Source organism: Patagioenas fasciata, chromosome 31 (genome assembly GCF_037038585.1).
Source record: "Patagioenas fasciata isolate bPatFas1 chromosome 31, bPatFas1.hap1, whole genome shotgun sequence".
Lineage (NCBI taxonomy): Eukaryota > Metazoa > Chordata > Aves > Columbiformes > Columbidae > Patagioenas > Patagioenas fasciata.
Window position 1 is genome coordinate 3720961 of NC_092550.1, and position 23412 is coordinate 3744372.

At 57.6% G+C, this 23412-nt stretch overlaps 2 protein-coding genes across 3 annotated transcripts in view; both read right to left on the reverse strand.

Moving 5' to 3' along the window:
• Nucleotides 1-1499: 1499 nt before the first annotated feature.
• Nucleotides 1500-8988, reverse strand: RPS19 (ribosomal protein S19). Of its 2 annotated transcripts, none has more exons than XM_065859697.2 (6): nt 8920-8988; nt 8764-8834; nt 6634-6734; nt 4065-4248; nt 1688-1742; nt 1500-1551 (listed from the first exon to the last, which is right to left on the reverse strand). In XM_065859697.2, exons 2-6 carry the CDS (start codon nt 8832-8834, stop codon nt 1525-1527), a joined length of 438 nt encoding a protein of 145 aa, XP_065715769.1. In that variant the 5' UTR covers nt 8920-8988; the 3' UTR covers nt 1500-1524. The 2 variants fall into 2 exon arrangements, with proteins under 2 accessions (XP_065715769.1, XP_065715771.1); XM_065859699.2 differs by having other exon boundaries at nt 8916-8955.
• Nucleotides 8989-10370: 1382 nt separating this feature from the next.
• The window catches only part of CIC (capicua transcriptional repressor), a 38895-nt gene continuing 25853 nt past the window's right edge, over nt 10371-23412 (reverse strand). Inside the window, 3 exon segments of the mRNA XM_071800522.1 lie at nt 10371-10716; nt 12800-12931; nt 14955-15080. Of these exon segments, the coding sequence (XP_071656623.1) occupies nt 10457-10716; nt 12800-12931; nt 14955-15080 (518 nt within the window). The 3' untranslated portion in view covers nt 10371-10456.

Genomic DNA, 23412 nt, shown 5'->3' on the forward strand with positions numbered 1-23412 from the left:
CAATTTTTGTGGTTTTAGGCTCAAATTCACACCCCCCCCCCCCACCACACTTCTTTTGGGACTCACCCGGCGCTCCGAGTGGCGCCAAACGGCGGCGGCGCCGGCGATTTTGTGGCGGCGCGCGCGCGGGAACGCCCCCCTACCGGCGTCTCAGCCAATCAGCGGGAGCCATCCTCCGTGGCCACGCCCCAAGCGAGCAGCAACTCCCCGCCCAGCTAGCGGTTCCACCAATCAACGGGCGGCGCCCCCCCAATGGCCACGCCCTTCTGCATCACCTACCCGCCCTCCCAGCGGGTGTCAATCGCCGTGGCCACGCCCCCCCGTGGAAGTCTCCCCGCCCATCCAGCGGCTCGGCCAATCAGCGGGTGCCGTCCCCATGTGGCCACGCCCATCTCGCCCCCCCACCGCATCGCGGCTTTTTGAGTCAAAACCGCGGCTTTGGGGTAAAACTTCAAATTCTGAGGCAAAATCTTCGCCCCTAAAAACGCTTTTTCCCACCCCAAAACATTTCTCCTTATTTTGGGTCCATTTTAAGTCAATTTCTCCTCATTTTGGGGCCATTTTCCCCAGTTTGGGGCCATTTCTCCCCATTTTGGGGCCATTTCCCCCCATTTCAGGACCTTTTCCCGCCATTTTTGGCCTCTCCCCCTCCCATTTTGGGGCCATTTTCCCCATTTTAAGTCAAATTCTCCCTATTTTGGGGCAATTTCTCCTTATTTTGGGGCCATCTCACCATTTTAAGTCAATTTATCCTCATTTCAGGTTCATTTCTCCTCATTTTGGGCCCATTTTACATCAATTTTCCCCCATTCTGGGTCCATTTCCCCCCATTTTAAATCAATTTCTCCCCATTTTGGGGCCATTTCCCCCGATTTTGGGTCCATTTCCCCCCATTTTAAGTCAATTTCCCCTCATTTTGGGGCCATTTCCCCCCATTCTGGGTCCATTTCCCCTCATTTTGGGGCCATTTCCCCCCATTTTGGGGCCATTTGGGGACCTTTTCCCACTATTTTAAGTCCATTTTCCCCCCCATTTTGGGGCCATTTCCCCCCATTTTGGGGCCATTTCCCCCCATTCTGGGGCCATTTCCCCTCATTTTGGGTCCATTTCCCCCCATTTAAAGTCCATTTCTCCTCATTCTGGGGCCATTTCCCCCCATTTTGGGGCCATTTTGGGACCTTTTCCCACCATTTTAAGTCCATTTCCCCCCATTTTAAGTCCATTTCCCCCCATTCTGGGTCCATTTCTCCTCATTTTGGGGCCATTTCCCCCCATTTTGGGGCCATTTGGGGACCTTTTCCCGCCATTTTAAGTCCATTTCCCCCCATTTTGGGGCCATTTCCCCTCATTTTGGGTCCATTTCTCCTCATTTTGGGGCCATTTCCCCCCATTTTGGGGCCATTTCCCCCCATTTTGGGCCCCCCCCCGAACCTCTCACATCCCCCCCGCCCCCATTTTGGCTCCATTTTCCCCAATTTTGGCTCATTTCACCCCAAAACCATCGGTAAATCCTTTATTGGCTCCTCAGTGCTTCTTGCTGGCGGCTGCCACCTAAAAATGAGGCAAAAACCCCCAAAAATGGGCAAAACCCCCCAAAAATGGGTAAAAAAACCCCATAAACCACCCCAAAAATGCCCAAACGTGGGGTTTTTTGCCCAAAATCGCAGGAATTCGCCCCAAAACGCACCTGCCCGGCGATTCGGTCCAAGTCGCGCTGGCCCTGGGGGGTCAGTTTGCGCCCCCTAAAAAATGGGGGGAAAAACAGGGAAAATGGGTCAAGAAAGGGTAAAAAAGGCGGGAAAATCAAGGCGGGAAAAGGGGGAATTTTGGCGGGAAAAGGGGGGAAATTTTTGAGGTAAAAATGGGGGTTTTTGGGGGTAAAATTGAGGGGATTTTGGTGGGGAAAAGGGGGAATTTTGGGGTGAAAATTGGGGATTTTTTGGGGTAAAAATGGGGATTTGAGGTAAAAATGGGGATTTTTTTGAGGTAAAATTGAGGGGATTTTGGCGGGAAAAAGGGGGAATTTTGGGGCAAAAATTGGGGATTTTTTGAGGTAAAAATGGGGATTTTTTTGAGGTAAAATTGAGGGAATTTTGGCGGGAAAAAGGGGGAATTTTGGGGGTAAAAATTGGGGATTTTTTGGGGTAAAAATGGGGATTTTTTTGAGGTAAAAATGGGGATTTTTGGAAGGAAAAGAGGGGAATTTTTTGAGGTAAAAATGGGGATTTTTTTGGGGTAAAATTGAGGGAATTTTGGTGGGAAAAAGGGGGAATTTTGGGGGCAAAAGTTGGGGATTTTTTGAGGTAAAAATAGGGATTTTTTTTGGGGTAAAAATGGGGATTTTTTGGGGTAAAAATGAGGGAATTTTGGTGCAAAAGTTGGGGAATTTGGGGCAAAAATTGGGGATTTTTTGAGGTAAAAATGGGGATTTTTTGAGGTAAAATTGAGGGAATTTTGGTGGGGAAAAGGGGGAATTTTGGGGGTAAAAATTGGGGATTTTTTGAGGTAAAAATGGGGATTTTGGGGGGGGAAATTGGGGATTTTTTTTGAGGTAAAAATGTGGATTTTTGGGGTGAAAAGGGGGGATTTTGGGGGGAAAAATTGGGGATTTTTTGAGGTAAAAATGGGGATTTTTGGGGGGGAAAATGGGGATTTTTTTTTTGAGGTAAAAATGGGGATTTTTGGGGTTGAAAACGGGGGAATTTTGGGGCAAAAATTGGGGATTTTTTGAGGGGTAAAATTGAGGGAATTTTGGCAGGAAAAAGGGGGAATTTTGGGGTAAAAATTGGGGATTTTTTGAGGTAAAAATGGGCATTTTTTTGAGGTAAAATTGAGGGAATTTTGGCGGGAAAAAGGGGGAATTTTGGGGGTAAAAATTGGGGATTTTTTGGGGTAAAAATGGGGATTTTTTTGAGGTAAAAATGGGGATTTTTGGAAGGAAAAGAGGGGAATTTTTTGAGGTAAAAATGGGGATTTTTTTGGGGTAAAATTGAGGGAATTTTGGTGGGAAAAAGGGGGAATTTTGGGGGCAAAAGTTGGGGATTTTTTGAGGTAAAAATAGGGATTTTTTTGGGGGTAAAAATGGGGATTTTTTGGGGTAAAAATGAGGGAATTTTGGTGCAAAAGTTGGGGAATTTGGGGCAAAAATTGGGGATTTTTTGAGGTAAAAATGGGGATTTTTTGAGGTAAAATTGAGGGGATTTTGGTGGGAAAAAGGGGGAATTTTGGGGGTAAAAATTGGGGATTTTTTGAGGTAAAAATGGGAATTTTTGGGGGTAAAATTGAGTGAATTTTGGCGGGAAAAAGGGCGAATTTTGGGGGCAAAAGTTGGGGATTTTTTGCAGTAAAAATGGGGATTTTTTTGAGGTAAAATTGAGGGAATTTTGGCGGGAAAAAGGGGGAATTTTGGGGGTAAAAATTGTGGATTTTTTTTAGGGGGAAAATGGGGATTTCGGGAAGGAAAAGAGGGGAATTTTTTGAGGTAAAAATGGGGATTTTTGGGGGGACAAAATGATGATAAATGGGGAATTTGAGTGGGGAAAAAGGGGCGTTTTTTGGGGCGAAAAATGTGGATTTTGGAGGAAGAAAGTGAGGATTTTTGGGGGGGGAAATGGGGAATTTTGGGGGCAAAAAAAGGGGATTTTTGGGGGGGGAAATGGGGAATTTTGGGGGCAAAAAAAGGGGATTTTTGTCGGGAAAAATGGGGATTTTTGGGGGGGAAATTGGGGACTTTTGGGGGGGGAAATTGGGGACTTTTGGGGGGGAAATTGGGGACTTTTGGGGGGGAAGTTGGGGACTTTTGGGGGGGGAAGTTGGGGATTTTTGGGGGGGGAAGTTGGGGATTTTTTTGAGGTAAAAAATGGTGGTTTTGGGGGAAAAAACTGGGGATTTTGGGATAAAAAATGATGATTTTTGGGGGGAAAATTGGGGAATTTTGGCGGGAAAGTGGGGGAATTTTTGGCGGGAAAATGGATTTCACACCCCCAAGCCCCCCCCAAACGAGCAAACCAAGCCATAAAACCCAATGAAAGCCCCAAAAAAGGCCTTTTTGGCCCCAAACTGACCCGTCCTGGTCTCTCTCCACCATGCGCAGCCCCTCGAGCGCCTGGAGCACCCGGCGCGCCACCGAACCCGAACCGCGGCTGAAGCGGCTGGGCCGGACCCCCCGGCGCTGCCGTCCCCCGTAAACCGCGGTCAGGGCGCCCGAGCCCGCGCCGCCGCGAAGGTAAAGGTGACGAGCGGCCGACGCTGCGGGGGGACAGAGAAATGGGGTTAGAATTGGGGAACCCCCCTGTACAGGGGGTTTAGAACCCGAAAAACCCCTCGTACGTGGGGGTTGGAACCCGAAAATCCCCTAGAACCAGGGAACCCCCTTGTACGTGGGGCTTAGAACCCGAAAACCCCCATGTACATGGGGTTTAGAACCCGAAAACCCCCCCGTACGTGGGGGTTGGAACCCGAAAATCCCCTAGAACCAGGGAACCCCACTGTACCTGGGGCTTAGAACCCAAAAACCCCCCTGTACATGGGGTTTGGAACCTGAAAACTCCCCTGTACGTGGGGGTTGGAACCCGAAAACCCCCTAGAACCAGGGAACCCCCTTGTACATGGGGCTTAGAACCCGAAAAGCCCCCTGTACATGGGGTTTGGAACCCAAAAACCTCCCCGTACGTGGGGGTTGGAACCCGAAAATCCCCTAGAACCAGGGAACCCCCCTGTATGTGGGGCTTAGAACTGGGGAACCCTCCTGTACATGGGGTTTAGAACCCGAAAACCTCCCTGTACGTGGGGGTTGGAACCCGAAAACCCCCCCGTACGTGGGGGTTGGAACCCGAAAATCCCCTAGAACCAGGGAACCCCCCTGTACCTGGGGCTTAGAACTGGGGAACCCCCCCCCATACGTGGGGTTTGGAACCTGAAAACCCCCCTGTATGTGGGAGTTGGAACCCGAAAACCTCCCTGTATGGGGGGGTTGGAACCCGAAAATCCCCTAGAACCTGAGAACCCCACTGTACATGGGGCTTAGAACCCGAAAACCCCCCTGTACATGGGGGTTGGAACCCAAAAATCCCCTAGAACCAGGGAACCCCCCTTTATGGGGGGGTGGAACCCAAAAACCCCCCTGTACTGGGGAGTTTAGAACCAGGGTTAGAACTGGGATGGAACCAGGATTAGAACTGGGAACCAGGATTAGAACTGGGATGGAACTGGGAATCGGGATTAGAACTGGGATGGAACCAGGAACGGAACTGGGGGTTGGAACTGGAATAGAACAGGGTCAGGGGGAACTGGGAACCCCCCGGTACACTGGGTTAGAACCCAATTAGAACTGGGAATGGACTGGGAAATGGGGACCCCCCCTCCCCAATAGACCTGGGTAGACCTGGCAGCCCATGGGGAGATACCAAGAAGTGGAGGGGGGAGAACTGGGATTAACTCCCAGTAACATACTGGGAACCCCCCAGTAAGGCTGGGGGGGATAGAACAGGGTCAGGGGGAACTGGGAACCCCCCCATACATGGGGGTTTGAGCTGAGAATGAACTGGGAATGAACTGGGAAATGGGGACCCCCCCTCCCCAATAGACCTGGGTAGACCTGGCAGCCCATGGGGAGATACCAAGAAATGGAGCGGGGAGAACTGGGATTAACTCCCAGTAACATACTGGGAACCTCCCAGTAAGGCTGGGGGGGATAGAACAGGGTCAGGGGGAACTGGGAACCCCCCGTACACTGGGTTAGAACCCAGTTAGAACTGGGAATGGACTGGGAAATGGGGACCCCCCCCCCCCCCCAATAGACCTGGGTAGACCTGGCAGCCCATGGGGAGATACCAAGAAATGGAGGGGGGAGAACTGGGAATAACTCCCAGTAACATACTGGGAACCTCCCAGTAAGGCTGGGGGGGATACAACAGGGTCAGGGGGAACCGGGAAGCCCCCCATACATGGGGGTTTGAGCTGAGAATGAACTGGGAATGAACTGGGAAATGGGGACCCCCCCTCCCCAATAGACCTGGGTAGACCTGGCAGCCCATGGGGAGATACCAAGAAGTGGAGGGGGGAGAACTGCGAATAACTCCCAGTAACATACTGGGAACCTCCCAGTAAGGCTGGGGGGGTTAGAACAGGGTCAGGGGGAACTGGGAAGCCCCCCGTACACTGGGTTAGAACCCAGTTAGAACTGGGAGTGGACTGGGAAATGGGGACCCCCCCCCCCCCCAAACACCTGGGTAGACCTGGCAGCCCATGGGGAGATACCAAGAAATGGAGGTGGGGGGGAGAACTGGGAATATCTCCCAGTAACATACTGGGAACCCCCCAGTAAGGCTGGGGGGGATAGAACAGGGTCAGGGGGAACTGGGAACCCCCCCGTACATGGGGGTTTGAGCTGAGAACGAACTGGGAATGAACTGGGAAATGGGGAGCCCCCCTCCCCAATAGACCTGGGTAGACCTGGCAGCCCATGGGGAGATACCAAGAAATGGAGGGGGGAGAACTGGGATTAACTCCCAGTAACATACTGGGAACCCCCCCAGTAACACCCCAGGACCCCCCCCGGGTAACTGGGACCCCCTGGTGTCCCCAGGACCCCCCCGGTGTCCCCAGGACCCCCCCGGTGTCCCCAGGACCCACCGGCCCGTGTGTAGAACCAGTTCTCATCGTAGGGCGCCAGCTCCTTGTGCTTGGCCAGTTTCACCGTGTCGGCCCATTCCGGAACCTTCAGCTTTCCCGACCTGGGAGGGGGAGGGGGGGAAACACCGGTAACGGCAGCGGGGACACCGGGGACACCCTGGGGACACCCCCGGGACACCCCCCGGGGACACGGGAACCACCCCCGTGAGCCATTTGGGACCATAGGGAGACCATGGGCAGCCCTTTAGGACCCTGGGGATCCCTTCAGGACAATGGGAGCCCCTTTAGGACCCTGAGGACCCCCCCAGGAACCCCTTTAGGATCATGGGGAGCCCTTTAGGACCCCAAGGACCCCCCCAGGAACCCCTTTAGGATCATGGGGAGCCCTTTAGGACCCCAAGGACCCCCCCAGGAACCCCTTTAGGATCATGGGGAGCCCTTTAGGACCCGGGGGGAGCCCCTGGGAACCCCTTCAGGACCATGGGGATCCCTTTAGGACCCTGGGAACCTAATTAGGGCCTGGGGGGAACCCCTTTAGGACCCTGGGGAGCCCTTTGGGACCCTGGGGGAGCCCCCGGGAACCCCTTCAGGACCATGGGGATCCCTTTAGGACCCTGGGAACCCAATTAGGACCTGGGGGGAACCCCTTCAGGACCATGGGGAGCCCCTTTAGGACCATGGCGGAGCCCCTGGAACCCCTTTAGGACCCTGGGGACCCCATTAGGACCTGGGGGGAACCCCTTTAAGACCATGGGGAGCCCCCCGAAACCCCTTTAGGACCCTGGGAAGCCCCCAGGGTCCCCATTAGGATCATGGGGGAGCCCCTTTAGGACCCTGGAGGAGCCCCTGGGAACCCAATTAGGGCCTGGGGGGAACCCCTTTAGGACCCTGGGGGAGCCCCTGGGGAGCCCTTTAGGACCATGGGGAGCCCCCGGGAACCCCTTTAGGACCATGGGGAGCCCTTTAGGACCCCGAGGACCCCCAGGAACCCCTTTAGGACCATGGGGAGCCCTTTAGGACCCTGGGGGAGCCCCTGGGAACCCCTTCAGGACCATAGGGATCCCTTTAGGACCCTGGGAACCCAATTAGGACCTGGGGGGAACCCCTTTAGGACCCTGGGGAGCCCTTTGGGACCATGGGGAGCCCCCTGGAACCCCTTTAGGACCATGGGGAACCCGCTGGAACCCCTTTAGGACCCTGGGAACCCAATTAGGACCTGGGGGGAACCCCTTAGGATCCTGGGGGAGCCCCGGGAACCCCTTTAGGACCATTGGGATCCCTATAGGAGCATGGGAAACCCCCAGGAACCCCTTTAGGACCCTGGGAACCCAATTAGGACCTGGGGGGAACCCATTTAAGACCCTGGGGAGCCCCTTTAGGACCCTGGGGGAGCCCCCAGAAGCCCCTTTAGGACCCTGGGGAGCCCTTGGGACCATGGGAGATCCCCTGGGAACCCCTTCAGGACCATGGGGATCCCTTTAGGACCCTGGGGGAGCCCCTTTAGGTCCATGGGGAGCCCTTTGGGACCATGGGGAACCCCCAGGAACCCCTTTAGGACCCTGGGAACCCAATTAGGACCTGGGGGGAACCCCTTTAGGACCCTGGGGAGCCCTTTGGGACCATGGGGGAGCCCCCGGGAACCCCTTTAGGACCATGGGGATCCATTTAGGACCCTGGGGGGAACCCCTTAGGACCATGGGGATCCCCCAGGAACCCCTTTAGGACCATAGGGAGCCCTTTGGGACCCTGGGGGAGCCCCTGGGAACCCCTTCAGGACCATGGGGATCCCTTTGGGACCATGGGGAACCCCCAGGAATCCCTTTAGGACCATGGGGGAGCCCCTGGGAACCCCTTCAGGACCATAGGGATCCCTTTAGGACCCTGGGAACCCAATTAGGACCTGGGGGGAACCCATTTAAGACCCTGGGGAGCCCTTTGGGACCCTGGGGGAGCCCCGGGGAAGCCCTTTAGGACCATGGGGAGCCCTTTAGGACCATGGGGATCCCCTTTAGGACCATGGGGATCCCCTTTAGGACCATGGGGGAACCCAATTAGGACCCGGGGAAGCCCCTTTAGGACCGCCCCCCCCCCCCAATCCGCTCCCCCCCCCCCCATCCCCAAACCCCTCACTTCTTGAGGAAAGCGGCCAACGCCCTCACGAACTCCTGCTGGTTCACGTCCTTCACCGTCACCCCCGGCATCTGCGGGGACACAGCGGCCGCTCAAACCCCTTCCAGGCCCGGCGTTCGCCCCCAAACCCGCCCGGTTCGAGCCCCCGTTACCGACCGCGCCGCCGCTTCCCCGCTCGGCCCCGCAGGAAGAGGCGGAGCTTAGGACCGCGCCGGGCTAAGAGCCGCGCCGCAGCTCTCGCGAGAGCGCCGCCGCCAATCCGCGACGCCGAGACTGCGCGCTGACCAATGGGAGCGGAGAGGGGGCGGGACATCTCTACCCACCCCCCCCCGCTCCCCTCCTCATCCCCCGGTCCCCGCCGCTGATTGGCTGCCGCGCGGAAAGGGCGGGAAGCGCTTGGGCCCTCATTGTAAGCGCGGCGCTGATTGGTTCAGCGATCCGGCCGGATGTTGAAAGCCGCGTTCTGATTGGTCGCAAGGGGCTGGCGGCTGAGGGGGCCTCCCTCCCCCCCCCGGGGGAGTTTGACGTCACCGCGGCGCCTTTTGGGGTGAAACGGGCGGGTTTTGGGGTCTGGGAATGACCCGCGGAACCCCCCGAGACCCCCCACTGGGGCCGTGTGCAAAAAGGCCCCTCAGGGCGGCCTTTGGGACCGTGCGCAAAGCCCCGCCGCGCTCCCATTGGCTGGGCGGGCGAGGCGCTGCGCTCCCATTGGCTGGGCGGGCGAGGCGCCGCGCTCCCATTGGTCGAGGCGCCTCGGGGTCCCGCCCACGCCACGTTCCGGCCGCTTCGCGCCTCATTTCGCCTCAGGAGCAGCTGCGGGGCGGTCGCTGCAGCCCCGGGTGCGTTTGGGGGCGGCCCCGGGGCCCTCGGGCCGCGTTTGGGGTGTCCCGGTGTCCCCGTGGTGTCCCCAGGGTGTCCCTGGGGTGTCCCGGTGTCCCCACGGTGTCCCCAAGCCACCCATGTGGTGTCCACATGGTGCCCAATGTGACCCCAGGCCACCCCTGTGGTGTCCCCACGGTGTCCTGGTGTCCCCACTGTGTCCCCAGGCCACCCCATGGTGTCCCCACGGTGTCCTGGTGTCCCCATTGTGTCCCCAGGCCACCCCCATGGTGTCCCCATGATGTCCCCGTGTCCCTGGGGTGTCCGCAAGGGTCTCCCTGTGTCCCCAGGCCACCCCTGGGGTGTCCCTATGATGTCCCCACACTGTCCCTGTGTCCCCAAGGGCGTCCTGGTGTCCCCACAATGTCCCCAGGCCACCCCTATGGTGTCCCCATGATGTCCCCACACTGTCCCTGTGTCCCCAAGGGTGTCCCTGTGTCCCCATTGTGACCCCAGGCCACCCCTATGGTGTCCCCATGATGTCCTTGTGATGTCCCCACATTGTCCTGGTGTCCCCATCGTGTCCCTGTGCCACCCTTATGGTGTCCCCATGATGTCCCCACATTGTCCTGGTGTCCCCATTGTGTCCCTGTGTCCTCAGGCCCCCCCGTGGTGTCCCCAAGGTGTCCCCTCCCCCCCTCAAGTCCCCCTCCCCGCTTCGCCCCGCCCCCTCCCCTCCCCCACCCAATGGCAGCGCCGCCCCGCATTGATTGACACGAGGGCGTGGCCAGCTCGCCAAATCTCTTTATCAACAGCCCCGCCCCCAGCCCCGCCCCCTTTTCCACGCGCGCGGGGTGGGCGGGGCTTGGAATGCTCAGCGGGCCCCGCCCCCCGGCGGGGAGGTGGGCGGAGCTTCGGGGGCAGGGGGCTCGGAGGTGGAGGGCTCGGGGGGCGGGGCCGGCTCGGGGGGCGGGGCCTGATCGGGGGGCGGGGCGTGCTCGGGGGGCGGGGCGTGCTCGGGGGGCGTGGCCGCCTGCATGATCTTCTGCCGGACCTCGCGGATCTTGAGCTGCAGGCAAACCTTGGTGGGGAAGATGTCGGCAAAGCGGGACTGGAAGGCGGCCGTGGCCTGGGCTGGGGACAAGGGACAGCGTTGGGGACCTGGGGGCGGGGGGGGTGGGGGGGGCGATGGGGGTGATGGGGGCGATGGGGCTGACGGGGACATTGGGGGCAATGGGGCAATGGGGGTGACGGGGACATTGGGGGCAATGGGGACAATGGGGGCAATGGAGGTGATGGGGACATTGGGGACAATGGGACAATGGGGCAATGGGGGTGATGGGATAATGGGGGCAATGGGGACATTGGGGTAATGGGGACAGGGGGACATTGGGGGCAATGGGGGTGATGGGGGCAATGGGGACATTGGGGACATTGGGGGCGATGGGGACAATGGGGACAATAAGGGTGATGGGGAACATGGGGGCAATGGGGACATTGGGGACAATGGGGGTGATGGGGACATTGGGGACAATGGGGACATTGGGGGCAATGGGGGCAATGGGGTTGATGGGGACAATGGGGACATTGGGGACATTGGGGACATTCCAAAGCCACTTTGGTGCCATTTGAGGCCAATCCGGGGCCATTTTGGGTCCATCTGATCTCTTGGGGCCACTTTGAGGACAATTTTGGGGCCAATTTGGGCCCATTTAGCCCTTTGGGGGCCATTTTGAGGCCCCTTTCCCGCCATCTTGTTCCCATTTCCCGCCATTTCCCTCCATTTTGTTCCCATTTCCCGCCATCTTGTTCCCATTTCCCCCCATTTCCCTCCATCTTGTTCCCATTTCCCGCCATCTTGTTCCCATTTCCCGCCATTTCCCTCCATCTTGGTCCCATTTCCCCCCATTTCCCTCCATCTTGTTCCCCTTTCCCGCCATTTCCCGCCATTTCCCGCCATCTTGTTCCCATTTCCCGCCATTTCCCGCCATCTTGTTCCCATTTCCTGCCATTTCCCTCCATCTTGGTCCCATTTCCCTCCATTTCCCGCCCATTTTTCCCGCCCTTTCTGCAGCCACCCGAGGGGAAGAAGCCATTTCCCTCCATTTCCCGCCCATTTCCCTCCATTTCCCGCCCATTTCCGCCCTTTCCGCACCCACCCGAGGGGAAGAAGCCATTTCCCTCCATCTTGTCCCCCTTTCCCTCCATTTCCCGCCATCTTGTTCCCATTTCCCACCATTTTGTTCCCATTTCCCTCCATCTTGGTCCCATTTCCCGCTGTTTTCCGCCATTTGTGCCCATTTCCCTCCATCTTGTTCCCATTTCCCTCCATTTTGTTCCCATTTCCTGCCATTTGCCACCATCTTGGTCCCATTTCCCTCCATCTTCTTCCCATTTCCCACCATTTCCCGCCATCTTGTTCGCATTTCCCGCCATCTTGTTCCCATTTCCCGCCACCTTGTTCGCATTTCCCGCCATCTCCCTCCATCTTGTTCCCCCTTCCCTCCATTTCCCTCCATTTCCCGCCCATTTCCCCCCATTTCCCCCATTTCCGCACCCACCTGAGGGGAAGAAGCCATTTCCCGCCCATTCCCCCCATTTCCCGCCCATTTTTCCCGCCCTTTCCGCACCCACCCGAGGGGAAGAAGCCATTTCCCCCCATTTCCCGCCCATTTTTCCCGCCCTTCCCACACGCACCCGAGGGGAAGAAGCCATTTCCCCCCATTTCCCACCCATTTTTCCCGCCCTTTCCGCCCTTCCCACACGCACCCGAGGGGAAGAAGCCATTTCCCTCCATTTCCCGCCCATTTTTCCCGCCCTTTCCGCACCCACCCGAGGGGAAGAAGCCATTTCCCTCCATTTCCCGCCCATTTCCCCCATTTCCCGCCCTTTCCGCACCCACCCGAGGGGAAGAAGTCATTTCCCTCCATCTTGTCCCCCTTTCCCTCCATTTCCTGCCATTTCCCACCATCTTGTTCCCATTTCCCACCATTTTGTTCCCATTTCCCTCCATTTCCCGCCCATTTTTCCCGCCCTTTCCGCCCTTCCCACACGCACCCGAGGGGAGGAAGCCATTTCCCTCCATTTCCCGCCCATTTTTCCCGCCCATTTTTCCCGCCCATTTTTCCCGCCCATCCTTCCCACACGCACCCGAGGGGAAGAAGCCATTTCCCCCCATTTCCCGCCCATTTTTCCCGCCCATCCTTCCCACACGCACCCGAGGGGAAGAAGCCGTGCTCCTGGAAGAGCTGCATCACCAGCGCCCTCCGCTGGTCCAGCGTGCGCCGCAGCGACGAGAACGGCGCCTTCTCGAACTCCAGCTCGCCCAGCACGTCCTCCCCGTCCCCCCCTGCCGAGACGGGCGGCCCGGTGAGCCCCGCGCCCCCCCAAACCCGAGCCCCCCCAAACCCGCGCCCCCCCAAACCCGCGCCCCCCCAAACCCCGCGCCCCCCAAACCCCGCGCCCCCCCAAACCCCGGGGTCCCCCCGTGCTCCAAACACCCCCAAATCACCTCACGAAAATGGCGGGAAAACCCCCCAATTCCACCTTAAAATAACGGGGTGACCCCCCCCAAATAACAAAGTGACCCCCCCTCATATTTTGGGGTGACCCCCAGACCTTAAATACTTAAAATACCCCCCAAAAAACCCCACTTTGATGAGCAAAATCACCCCAAAATCACCTCACAAAAATGGCGGGAAACCCCCCAGTTCCACCTTAAAATAACGGGGTGACCCCCCCCAAATAACAAAGTGACCCCCCCTCATATTTTGGGGTGACCCCCAACCCTTTAAATACTTAAAATACCCCAAAATACCCCCAAAAATCCCGGGGTCCCCCCCGTGCTCCAAACCCCCCCAAAATCCCCTTTTAGTCACCAAAATCACCTCACAAAAATGGCGGGAAAACCCCCCAATTCCACCTTAAAATAACGGGGTGACCCCCCCCAAATAACAAAGTGACCCCCCCTCATATTTTGGGGTGACCCCCAACCCTTAAAATACCCCAAAATACCCCCAAAAATCCCGGGGTCCCCCCCGTGCTCCAAACCCCCCCAAATCACCTCACGAAAATGGCGGGAAAACCCCCAATTCCACCTTAAAATAACGGGGTGACCCCCCCCCGAATAATGGGGTGACCCCCCCTAAATAATGGGGTGACCCCCCCTCATATTTTGGGGTGACCCCCAGACCTTAAATACTTAAAATACCCCCCCAAAACCCCCTTTTTATGAGCAAAATCACCCCAAAATCACCTCACAAAAATGGCGGGAAAACCCCCCAATTCCACCTTAAAATAACGGGGTGACCCCCCCCAAATAACGGGGTGACCCCCCCCCCACATTTTGGGGTGAACCCCCCCACATTTTGGGGAGAACCCCCCTCATATTTTGGGGTGAACCCCCCTCATATTTTGGGGTGACCCCCAACACTTAAATCCTTAAAATATCCCCCAAAACCCCCCTTTTATGACCAAAATCACCTCACGAAAATGGCAGGAAAACCCCCCAATTCCACCTTAAAATAACGGGGTGACCCCCCCCAAATAATGGGGTGACCCCCCCACATTTTGGGGTCCCCCCAAAACCTGAATGGGGACTCCCCCAGACACCAATAATGGGCTGACCCAAACACCCCTAAGGGGGTTCCCAGTCCCCCCAAAACCCCCATTTCTGACCCATTTTCCCCCCAATTCCCCCCAAACTGCACCCATAGGAAGGCGGGGGACCCCCCCCACCCCCCCTATAATTTGGGGTCCCCCCATATTTGGGGTCCCCCCCAAACCTTAATGGGAACACCCCCAGACACCAATAATGGGCTGACCCAAATACCCCTAAGGGGGATCCCAGTCCCCCCAAAACCCCCATTTCTGACCCATTTTCCCCCCAATTCCCCCCAAACTGCACCCATAGGAAGGTGGGGGACCCCCCCATCCCCCCCTATATTTTGGGGTCCCCCCATATTTGGGGTCCCCCCCAAACCTTAATGGGAACACCCCCAGACAACAATAATGGGCTGACCCAAACACCCCTAAGGGGGTTCCCAGCCCCCCAAAACCCCCATTTCTGACCCATTTTCCCCCCAAATCCCCCCAAACTGCACCCATAGGAAGGCGGGGGACCCCCCCCACCCCCCCTATAATTTGGGGTCCCCCCATATTTGGGGTCCCCCCCAAACGTTAATGGGAACACCCCCAGACACCAATAATGGGCTGACCCAAATACCCCTGAGGAGATTCCCAGTCCCCCCAAAACCCCCATTTCTGCCCCATTTTCCCCCCAATTCCCCCCAAACTGCACCCATAGGAAGGTGGGGGACCCCCCCACCCCCCCCCCCACCCCCCCCCCATTTTGGGGTCCCCCCGTCCGTCACCGGGGCGCTCGAAGGTGAAGATGTCGCCCTCGCACTTCCCGCTCTTGGGGGTGTTGGGGTCGGAGCTGCAGCTCGAGCGGCGGCGCAGGCGGCGCTTGGGGGACGCGGGGTCCTCGGGGTCCCCGTCTGCGAAACGCACCCCAAATCGGGGAAATCAGCCCCAAAATCGGGGAGATCCGCCCCGAAATGGGGGGGGTCGGCCCAAAAATGGGGAAAATCGGCCCAAAAATGGGGAAAATCGGCCCAAAAATGGGGGAGATGCCACCAAAAATGGGGAGAATAGGCCTGAAAATGGGGAAAATACGACCCCAAACCCCCCAGATTTGCCCAAAAATGCCCCAAAATCGCCCAAATTCCCCCCAAAACCCCCCAACCCCGACCCCCCCCAAAACCCCCAAACCCCCCCACACCCCAAATTGCCCCAAAACCGCCCAAATTTGCCCATTTTTGCCCAAATTCTTGCACCTTTTGCTGTAACCACCTGGGATACCGCAGGGAGGAATCGAACCCCCAAACCCCCCAAATCCCCCCAAAACGCCCCAAAATCACCCAAATTCCCCCCAAAACCCCCCAACCCCGACCCCCCCCGACCCCCCCAACCCCCCCACACCCCAAATTACCCCAAAACCACCCAAATTTGCCCAAATCCTCACTCTTTTTGCCACAACCACCCAGGTTGGTGTGGGGAGGAATCGAACCCCCAAACCCCCCAAATCCCCCCAAAACGCCCCAAAATCACCCAAATTCCCCCCAAAACCCCCAACCCCGACCCCCCCTGAACCCCCAAACTCCCCCCACACCCCAAATTGCCCCAAAACCACCCAAATTTGCCCATTTTTGCCCAAATCCTCACTCTTTTTGCCACAACCGCCCAGGTTGGCGCGGGGAGGAATCGAACCCCCAAACCCCCAAATCCCCCCAAAACGCCCCAAAATCGCCCAAATTCCCCCCAAAACCCCCCAACCCCGACCCCCCCCGACCCCCCCAACCCCCCCACACCCCAAATTGCCCCAAAACCGCCCAAATTTGCCCATTTTTGCCCAAATTCTTGCACCTTTTGCTGTAACCACCTGGGATACCGCAGGGAGGAATCGAACCCCCAAACCCCCCAAATCCCCCCAAAACGCCCCAAAATCACCCAAATTCCCCCCAAAACCCCCAACCCCGACCCCCCCCGACCCCCCCAACCCCCCCACACCCCAAATTGCCCCAAAACCGCCCAAATTTGCCCATTATCAGCAAAACTTCTACACCTTTTGCTGCAACTTCCCAGGATGGCACAAGGGAGGAATCGAACCCCCAAACCCCCCAAATCCCCCCAAAACGCCCCAAAATCACCCAAATTCCCCCCAAAACCCCCAACCCCGACCCCCCCTGAACCCCCAAGCCCCCCACACCCCAAATTGCCCCAAAACCGCCCAAATTTGCCCATTATCAGCAAAACTTTTACACCTTTTGCTGCAACCGCTGAAGGTGGCACAAGGGGGAATCGAACCCCCAAACCCCCCAAATCCCCCCAAAACGCCCCCAAATCACCCAAATTCCCCCCAAAACCCCCCAACCCCGACCCCCCCTGAACCACGAACCCCCCCACACCCCAAATTGCCCCAAAACCGCCCAAATTTGCCCATTTTTGGCCAAATTCTTGTGCTTCTTGCAGTAGGAGCCCAGGATGGCACAAGGGGGAATCGAACCCCAACCCCCCCAAAATTCCCCAAAACGCCCCAAAATCACCCAAATTCCCCCCAAAACCCCCCAACCCCGACCCCCCCCAAAACCCCCAAACCCCCCCACACCCCAAATTGCCCCAAAACCGCCCAAATTTGCCCATTTTTGGCCAAATCCTCACTCTTTTTGCCACAACCGCCCAGGATCGCACAAGGGCGAATCAAACCCCAAAACCCCCCAAATTCCCCCCAAAACGCCCCAAAATCGCCCAAATTCCCCCCAAAACCCCCAACCCCGACCCCCCCCGAACCCCCAAACCCCCCCCACACCCCAAATTGCCCCAAAACCGCCCAAATTTGCCCATTTTTGGCCAAATTCTTGCGCTTCTTGCAGTAGGAGCCCAGGATGGCACAAGGGGGAATCGACCCCCAAAACCCCCAAATTTGCCCCAAAACACCCCAAAATCACCCAAATTCCCCCCAAAACCCCCCAACCCCGACCCCCCCCGACCCCCCCAACCCCCCCACACCCCAAATTGCCCCAAAACCGCCCAAATTTGCCCATTTTTGCCCAAATTCTTGCACCTTTGGCTGTAACCACCTGGGATACCGCAGGGAGGAATCGAACCCCCAAACCCCCCCAAATCCCCCCAAAACGCCCCAAAATCACCCAAATTCCCCCCAAAACCCCCAACCCCGACCCCCCCTGAACCCCCAAGCCCCCCACACCCCAAATTGCCCCAAAACCGCCCAAATTTGCCCATTATCAGCAAAACTTTTACACCTTTTGCTGCAACCGCTGAAGGTGGCACAAGGGGGAATCGAACCCCCAAACCCCCCAAATCCCCCCAAAACGCCCCCAAATCACCCAAATTCCCCCCAAAACCCCCCAACCCCGACCCCCCCTGAACCACGAACCCCCCCACACCCCAAATTGCCCCAAAACCGCCCAAATTTGCCCATTTTTGGCCAAATTCTTGTGCTTCTTGCAGTAGGAGCCCAGGATGGCACAAGGGGGAATCGAACCCCAACCCCCCCAAAATTCCCCAAAACGCCCCAAAATCACCCAAATTCCCCCCAAAACCCCCCAACCCCGACCCCCCCCAAAACCCCCAAACCCCCCCACACCCCAAATTACCCCAAAACTGCCCAAATTTGCCCATTTTTGGCCAAATCCTCACTCTTTTTGCCACAACCGCCCAGGATCGCACAAGGGCGAATCAAACCCCCAAACCCCCCAAATCCCCCCAAAACGCCCCAAAATCACCCAAATTCCCCCCAAAACCCCCAACCCCGACCCCCCCCGACCCCCCCAACCCCCCCACACCCCAAATTGCCCCAAAACCACCCAAATTTGCCCATTTTTGGTCAAATCCTCACTCTTTTTGCCACAACCACCCAGGTTGGCGTGGGGAGGAATCGAACCCCCAAACCCCCCAAATCCCCCCAAAACGCCCCAAAATCACCCAAATTCCCCCCAAAACCCCCAACCCCGACCCCCCCCAAAACCCCCAAACCCCCCCACACCCCAAATTACCCCAAAACCGCCCAAATTTGCCCATTTTTGCCCAAATCCTCACTCTTTTTGCCACAACCGCCCAGGTTGGCGCGGGGAGGAATCGAACCCCCAAACCCCCAAATCCCCCCAAAACGCCCCAAAATCGCCCAAATTCCCCCCAAAACCCCCCAACCCCGACCCCCCCCGACCCCCCCAACCCCCCCACACCCCAAATTGCCCCAAAACCGCCCAAATTTGCCCATTTTTGCCCAAATTCTTGCACCTTTTGCTGTAACCACCTGGGATACCACAGGGAGGAATCGAACCCCAAACCCCCCAAATCCCCCCAAAACGCCCCAAAATCACCCAAATTCCCCCCAAAATCGCCCAACCCCGACCCCCCCCGACCCCCCCAACCCCCACACACCCCAAATTACCCCAAAACCACCCAAATTTGCCCAAATCCTCACTCTTTTTGCCACAACCGCCCAGGTTGGCGTGGGGAGGAATCGAACCCCCAAACCCCCCAAATCCCCCCAAAACGCCCCAAAATCACCCAAATTCCCCCCAAAACCCCCCAACCCCGACCCCCCCCGAACCCCCCAACCCCCCCACACCCCAAATTGCCCCAAAACCGCCCAAATTTGCCCATTTTCCCCAAATTCTTGCACCTTTTGCTGTAACCACCTGGGATACCGCAGGGAGGAATCGAACCCCAAACCCCCCCAAATCCCCCCAAAACGCCCCAAAATCACCCAAATTCCCCCCAAAACCCCCCAACCCCGACCCCCCCCGAACCCCCAAACCCCCCCCACACCCCAAATTGCCCCAAAACCGCCCAAATTTGCCCATTTTTGGCCAAATTCTTGCGCTTCTTGCAGTAGGAGCCCAGGATGGCACAAGGGGGAATCGACCCCCAAAACCCCCAAATTTGCCCCAAAACACCCCAAAATCACCCAAATTCCCCCCAAAACCCCCCAACCCCGACCCCCCCCGACCCCCCCAACCCCCCCACACCCCAAATTGCCCCAAAACCGCCCAAATTTGCCCATTTTTGCCCAAATTCTTGCACCTTTTGCTGTAACCACCTGGGATACCACAGGGAGGAATCGAACCCCCAAACCCCCCAAATCCCCCCAAAACCCCCCCAAAATCACCCAAATTCCCCCCAAAACCCCCAACCCCGACCCCCCCCGACCCCCCCAACCCCCCCACACCCCAAATTGCCCCAAAACCGCCCAAATTTGCCCATTATCAGCAAAACTTTTACACCTTTTGCTGCAACTTCCCAGGATGGCACAAGGGGGAATCGAACCCCCAAACCCCCCAAATCCCCCCAAAACGCCCCAAAATCACCCAAATTCCCCCCAAAACCCCCCAACCCCGACCCCCCCTGAACCCCCAAACCCCCCCACACCCCAAATTGCCCCAAAACCGCCCAAATTTGCCCATTTTCCCCAAATTCTTGCACCTTCTGCTGTAACCACCTGGGATACCGCAGGGAGGAATCGAACCCCAAACCCCCCCAAAATCCCCCCAAAACGCCCCAAAATCACCCAAATTCCCCCCAAAACCCCCCAACCCCGACCCCCCCTGAACCCCCAACCCCCCCACACCCCAAATTGCCCCAAAACCGCCCAAATTTGCCCATTTTTGCCCAAATTCTTGCACCTTTTGCTGTAACCACCTGGGATACCGCAGGGAGGAATCGAACCCCCAAACCCCCCAAATCCCCCCAAAACGCCCCAAAATCACCCAAATTCCCCCCAAAACCCCCCAACCCCGACCCCCCCCGACCCCCCCAACCCCCCCACACCCCAAATTACCCCAAAACCACCCAAATTTGCCCAAATCCTCACTCTTTTTGCCACAACCACCCAGGTTGGTGTGGGGAGGAATCGAACCCCCAAACCCCCCAAATCCCCCCAAAACGCCCCAAAATCACCCAAATTCCCCCCAAAACCCCCAACCCCGACCCCCCCTGAACCCCCAAACTCCCCCCACACCCCAAATTGCCCCAAAACCACCCAAATTTGCCCATTTTTGCCCAAATCCTCACTCTTTTTGCCACAACCGCCCAGGTTGGCGCGGGGAGGAATCGAACCCCCAAACCCCCAAATCCCCCCAAAACGCCCCAAAATCGCCCAAATTCCCCCCAAAACCCCCCAACCCCGACCCCCCCCGACCCCCCCAACCCCCCCACACCCCAAATTGCCCCAAAACCGCCCAAATTTGCCCATTTTTGCCCAAATTCTTGCACCTTTTGCTGTAACCACCTGGGATACCGCAGGGAGGAATCGAACCCCCAAACCCCCCAAATCCCCCCAAAACGCCCCAAAATCACCCAAATTCCCCCCAAAACCCCCAACCCCGACCCCCCCCGACCCCCCCAACCCCCCCACACCCCAAATTGCCCCAAAACCGCCCAAATTTGCCCATTATCAGCAAAACTTCTACACCTTTTGCTGCAACTTCCCAGGATGGCACAAGGGAGGAATCGAACCCCCAAACCCCCCAAATCCCCCCAAAACGCCCCAAAATCACCCAAATTCCCCCCAAAACCCCCAACCCCGACCCCCCCTGAACCCCCAAGCCCCCCACACCCCAAATTGCCCCAAAACCGCCCAAATTTGCCCATTATCAGCAAAACTTTTACACCTTTTGCTGCAACCGCTGAAGGTGGCACAAGGGGGAATCGAACCCCCAAACCCCCCAAATCCCCCCAAAACGCCCCCAAATCACCCAAATTCCCCCCAAAACCCCCCAACCCCGACCCCCCCTGAACCACGAACCCCCCCACACCCCAAATTGCCCCAAAACCGCCCAAATTTGCCCATTTTTGGCCAAATTCTTGTGCTTCTTGCAGTAGGAGCCCAGGATGGCACAAGGGGGAATCGAACCCCAACCCCCCCAAAATTCCCCAAAACGCCCCAAAATCGCCCAAATTCCCCCCAAAACCCCCAACCCCGACCCCCCCTGAACCCCCAACCCCCCCACACCCCAAATTACCCCAAAACCACCCGAATTTGCCCATTATCAGCAAAACTTTTACACCTTTTGCTGCAACCGCTGAAGGTGGCACAAGGGGGAATCGAACCCCAACCCCCCCAAAATTCCCCAAAACGCCCCAAAATCACCCAAATTCCCCCCAAAACCCCCAACCCCGACCCCCCCCAAAACCCCCAAACCCCCCCACACCCCAAATTGCCCCAAAACCGCCCAAATTTGCCCATTTTTGGCCAAATCCTCACTCTTTTTGCCACAACCGCCCAGGATCGCACAAGGGCGAATCAAACCCCAAAACCCCCCAAATTCCCCCCAAAACGCCCCAAAATCGCCCAAATTCCCCCCAAAACCCCCAACCCCGACCCCCCCCGAACCCCCAAACCCCCCCCACACCCCAAATTGCCCCAAAACCGCCCAAATTTGCCCATTTTTGGCCAAATTCTTGCGCTTCTTGCAGTAGGAGCCCAGGATGGCACAAGGGGGAATCGACCCCCAAAACCCCCAAATTTGCCCCAAAACACCCCAAAATCACCCAAATTCCCCCCAAAACCCCCCAACCCCGACCCCCCCCGACCCCCCCAACCCCCCCACACCCCAAATTGCCCCAAAACCGCCCAAATTTGCCCATTTTTGCCCAAATTCTTGCACCTTTGGCTGTAACCACCTGGGATACCGCAGGGAGGAATCGAACCCCCAAACCCCCCCAAATCCCCCCAAAACGCCCCAAAATCACCCAAATTCCCCCCAAAACCCCCAACCCCGACCCCCCCTGAACCCCCAAGCCCCCCACACCCCAAATTGCCCCAAAACCGCCCAAATTTGCCCATTATCAGCAAAACTTTTACACCTTTTGCTGCAACCGCTGAAGGTGGCACAAGGGGGAATCGAACCCCCAAACCCCCCAAATCCCCCCAAAACGCCCCCAAATCACCCAAATTCCCCCCAAAACCCCCCAACCCCGACCCCCCCTGAACCACGAACCCCCCCACACCCCAAATTGCCCCAAAACCGCCCAAATTTGCCCATTTTTGGCCAAATTCTTGTGCTTCTTGCAGTAGGAGCCCAGGATGGCACAAGGGGGAATCGAACCCCAACCCCCCCAAAATTCCCCAAAACGCCCCAAAATCACCCAAATTCCCCCCAAAACCCCCCAACCCCGACCCCCCCCAAAACCCCCAAACCCCCCCACACCCCAAATTACCCCAAAACTGCCCAAATTTGCCCATTTTTGGCCAAATCCTCACTCTTTTTGCCACAACCGCCCAGGATCGCACAAGGGCGAATCAAACCCCCAAACCCCCCAAATCCCCCCAAAACGCCCCAAAATCACCCAAATTCCCCCCAAAACCCCCAACCCCGACCCCCCCCGACCCCCCCAACCCCCCCACACCCCAAATTGCCCCAAAACCACCCAAATTTGCCCATTTTTGGTCAAATCCTCACTCTTTTTGCCACAACCACCCAGGTTGGCGTGGGGAGGAATCGAACCCCCAAACCCCCCAAATCCCCCCAAAACGCCCCAAAATCACCCAAATTCCCCCCAAAACCCCCAACCCCGACCCCCCCCAAAACCCCCAAACCCCCCCACACCCCAAATTACCCCAAAACCGCCCAAATTTGCCCATTTTTGCCCAAATCCTCACTCTTTTTGCCACAACCGCCCAGGTTGGCGCGGGGAGGAATCGAACCCCCAAACCCCCAAATCCCCCCAAAACGCCCCAAAATCGCCCAAATTCCCCCCAAAACCCCCCAACCCCGACCCCCCCCGACCCCCCCAACCCCCCCACACCCCAAATTGCCCCAAAACCGCCCAAATTTGCCCATTTTTGCCCAAATTCTTGCACCTTTTGCTGTAACCACCTGGGATACCACAGGGAGGAATCGAACCCCAAACCCCCCAAATCCCCCCAAAACGCCCCAAAATCACCCAAATTCCCCCCAAAATCGCCCAACCCCGACCCCCCCCGACCCCCCCAACCCCCACACACCCCAAATTACCCCAAAACCACCCAAATTTGCCCAAATCCTCACTCTTTTTGCCACAACCGCCCAGGTTGGCGTGGGGAGGAATCGAACCCCCAAACCCCCCAAATCCCCCCAAAACGCCCCAAAATCACCCAAATTCCCCCCAAAACCCCCCAACCCCGACCCCCCCCGAACCCCCCAACCCCCCCACACCCCAAATTGCCCCAAAACCGCCCAAATTTGCCCATTTTCCCCAAATTCTTGCACCTTTTGCTGTAACCACCTGGGATACCGCAGGGAGGAATCGAACCCCAAACCCCCC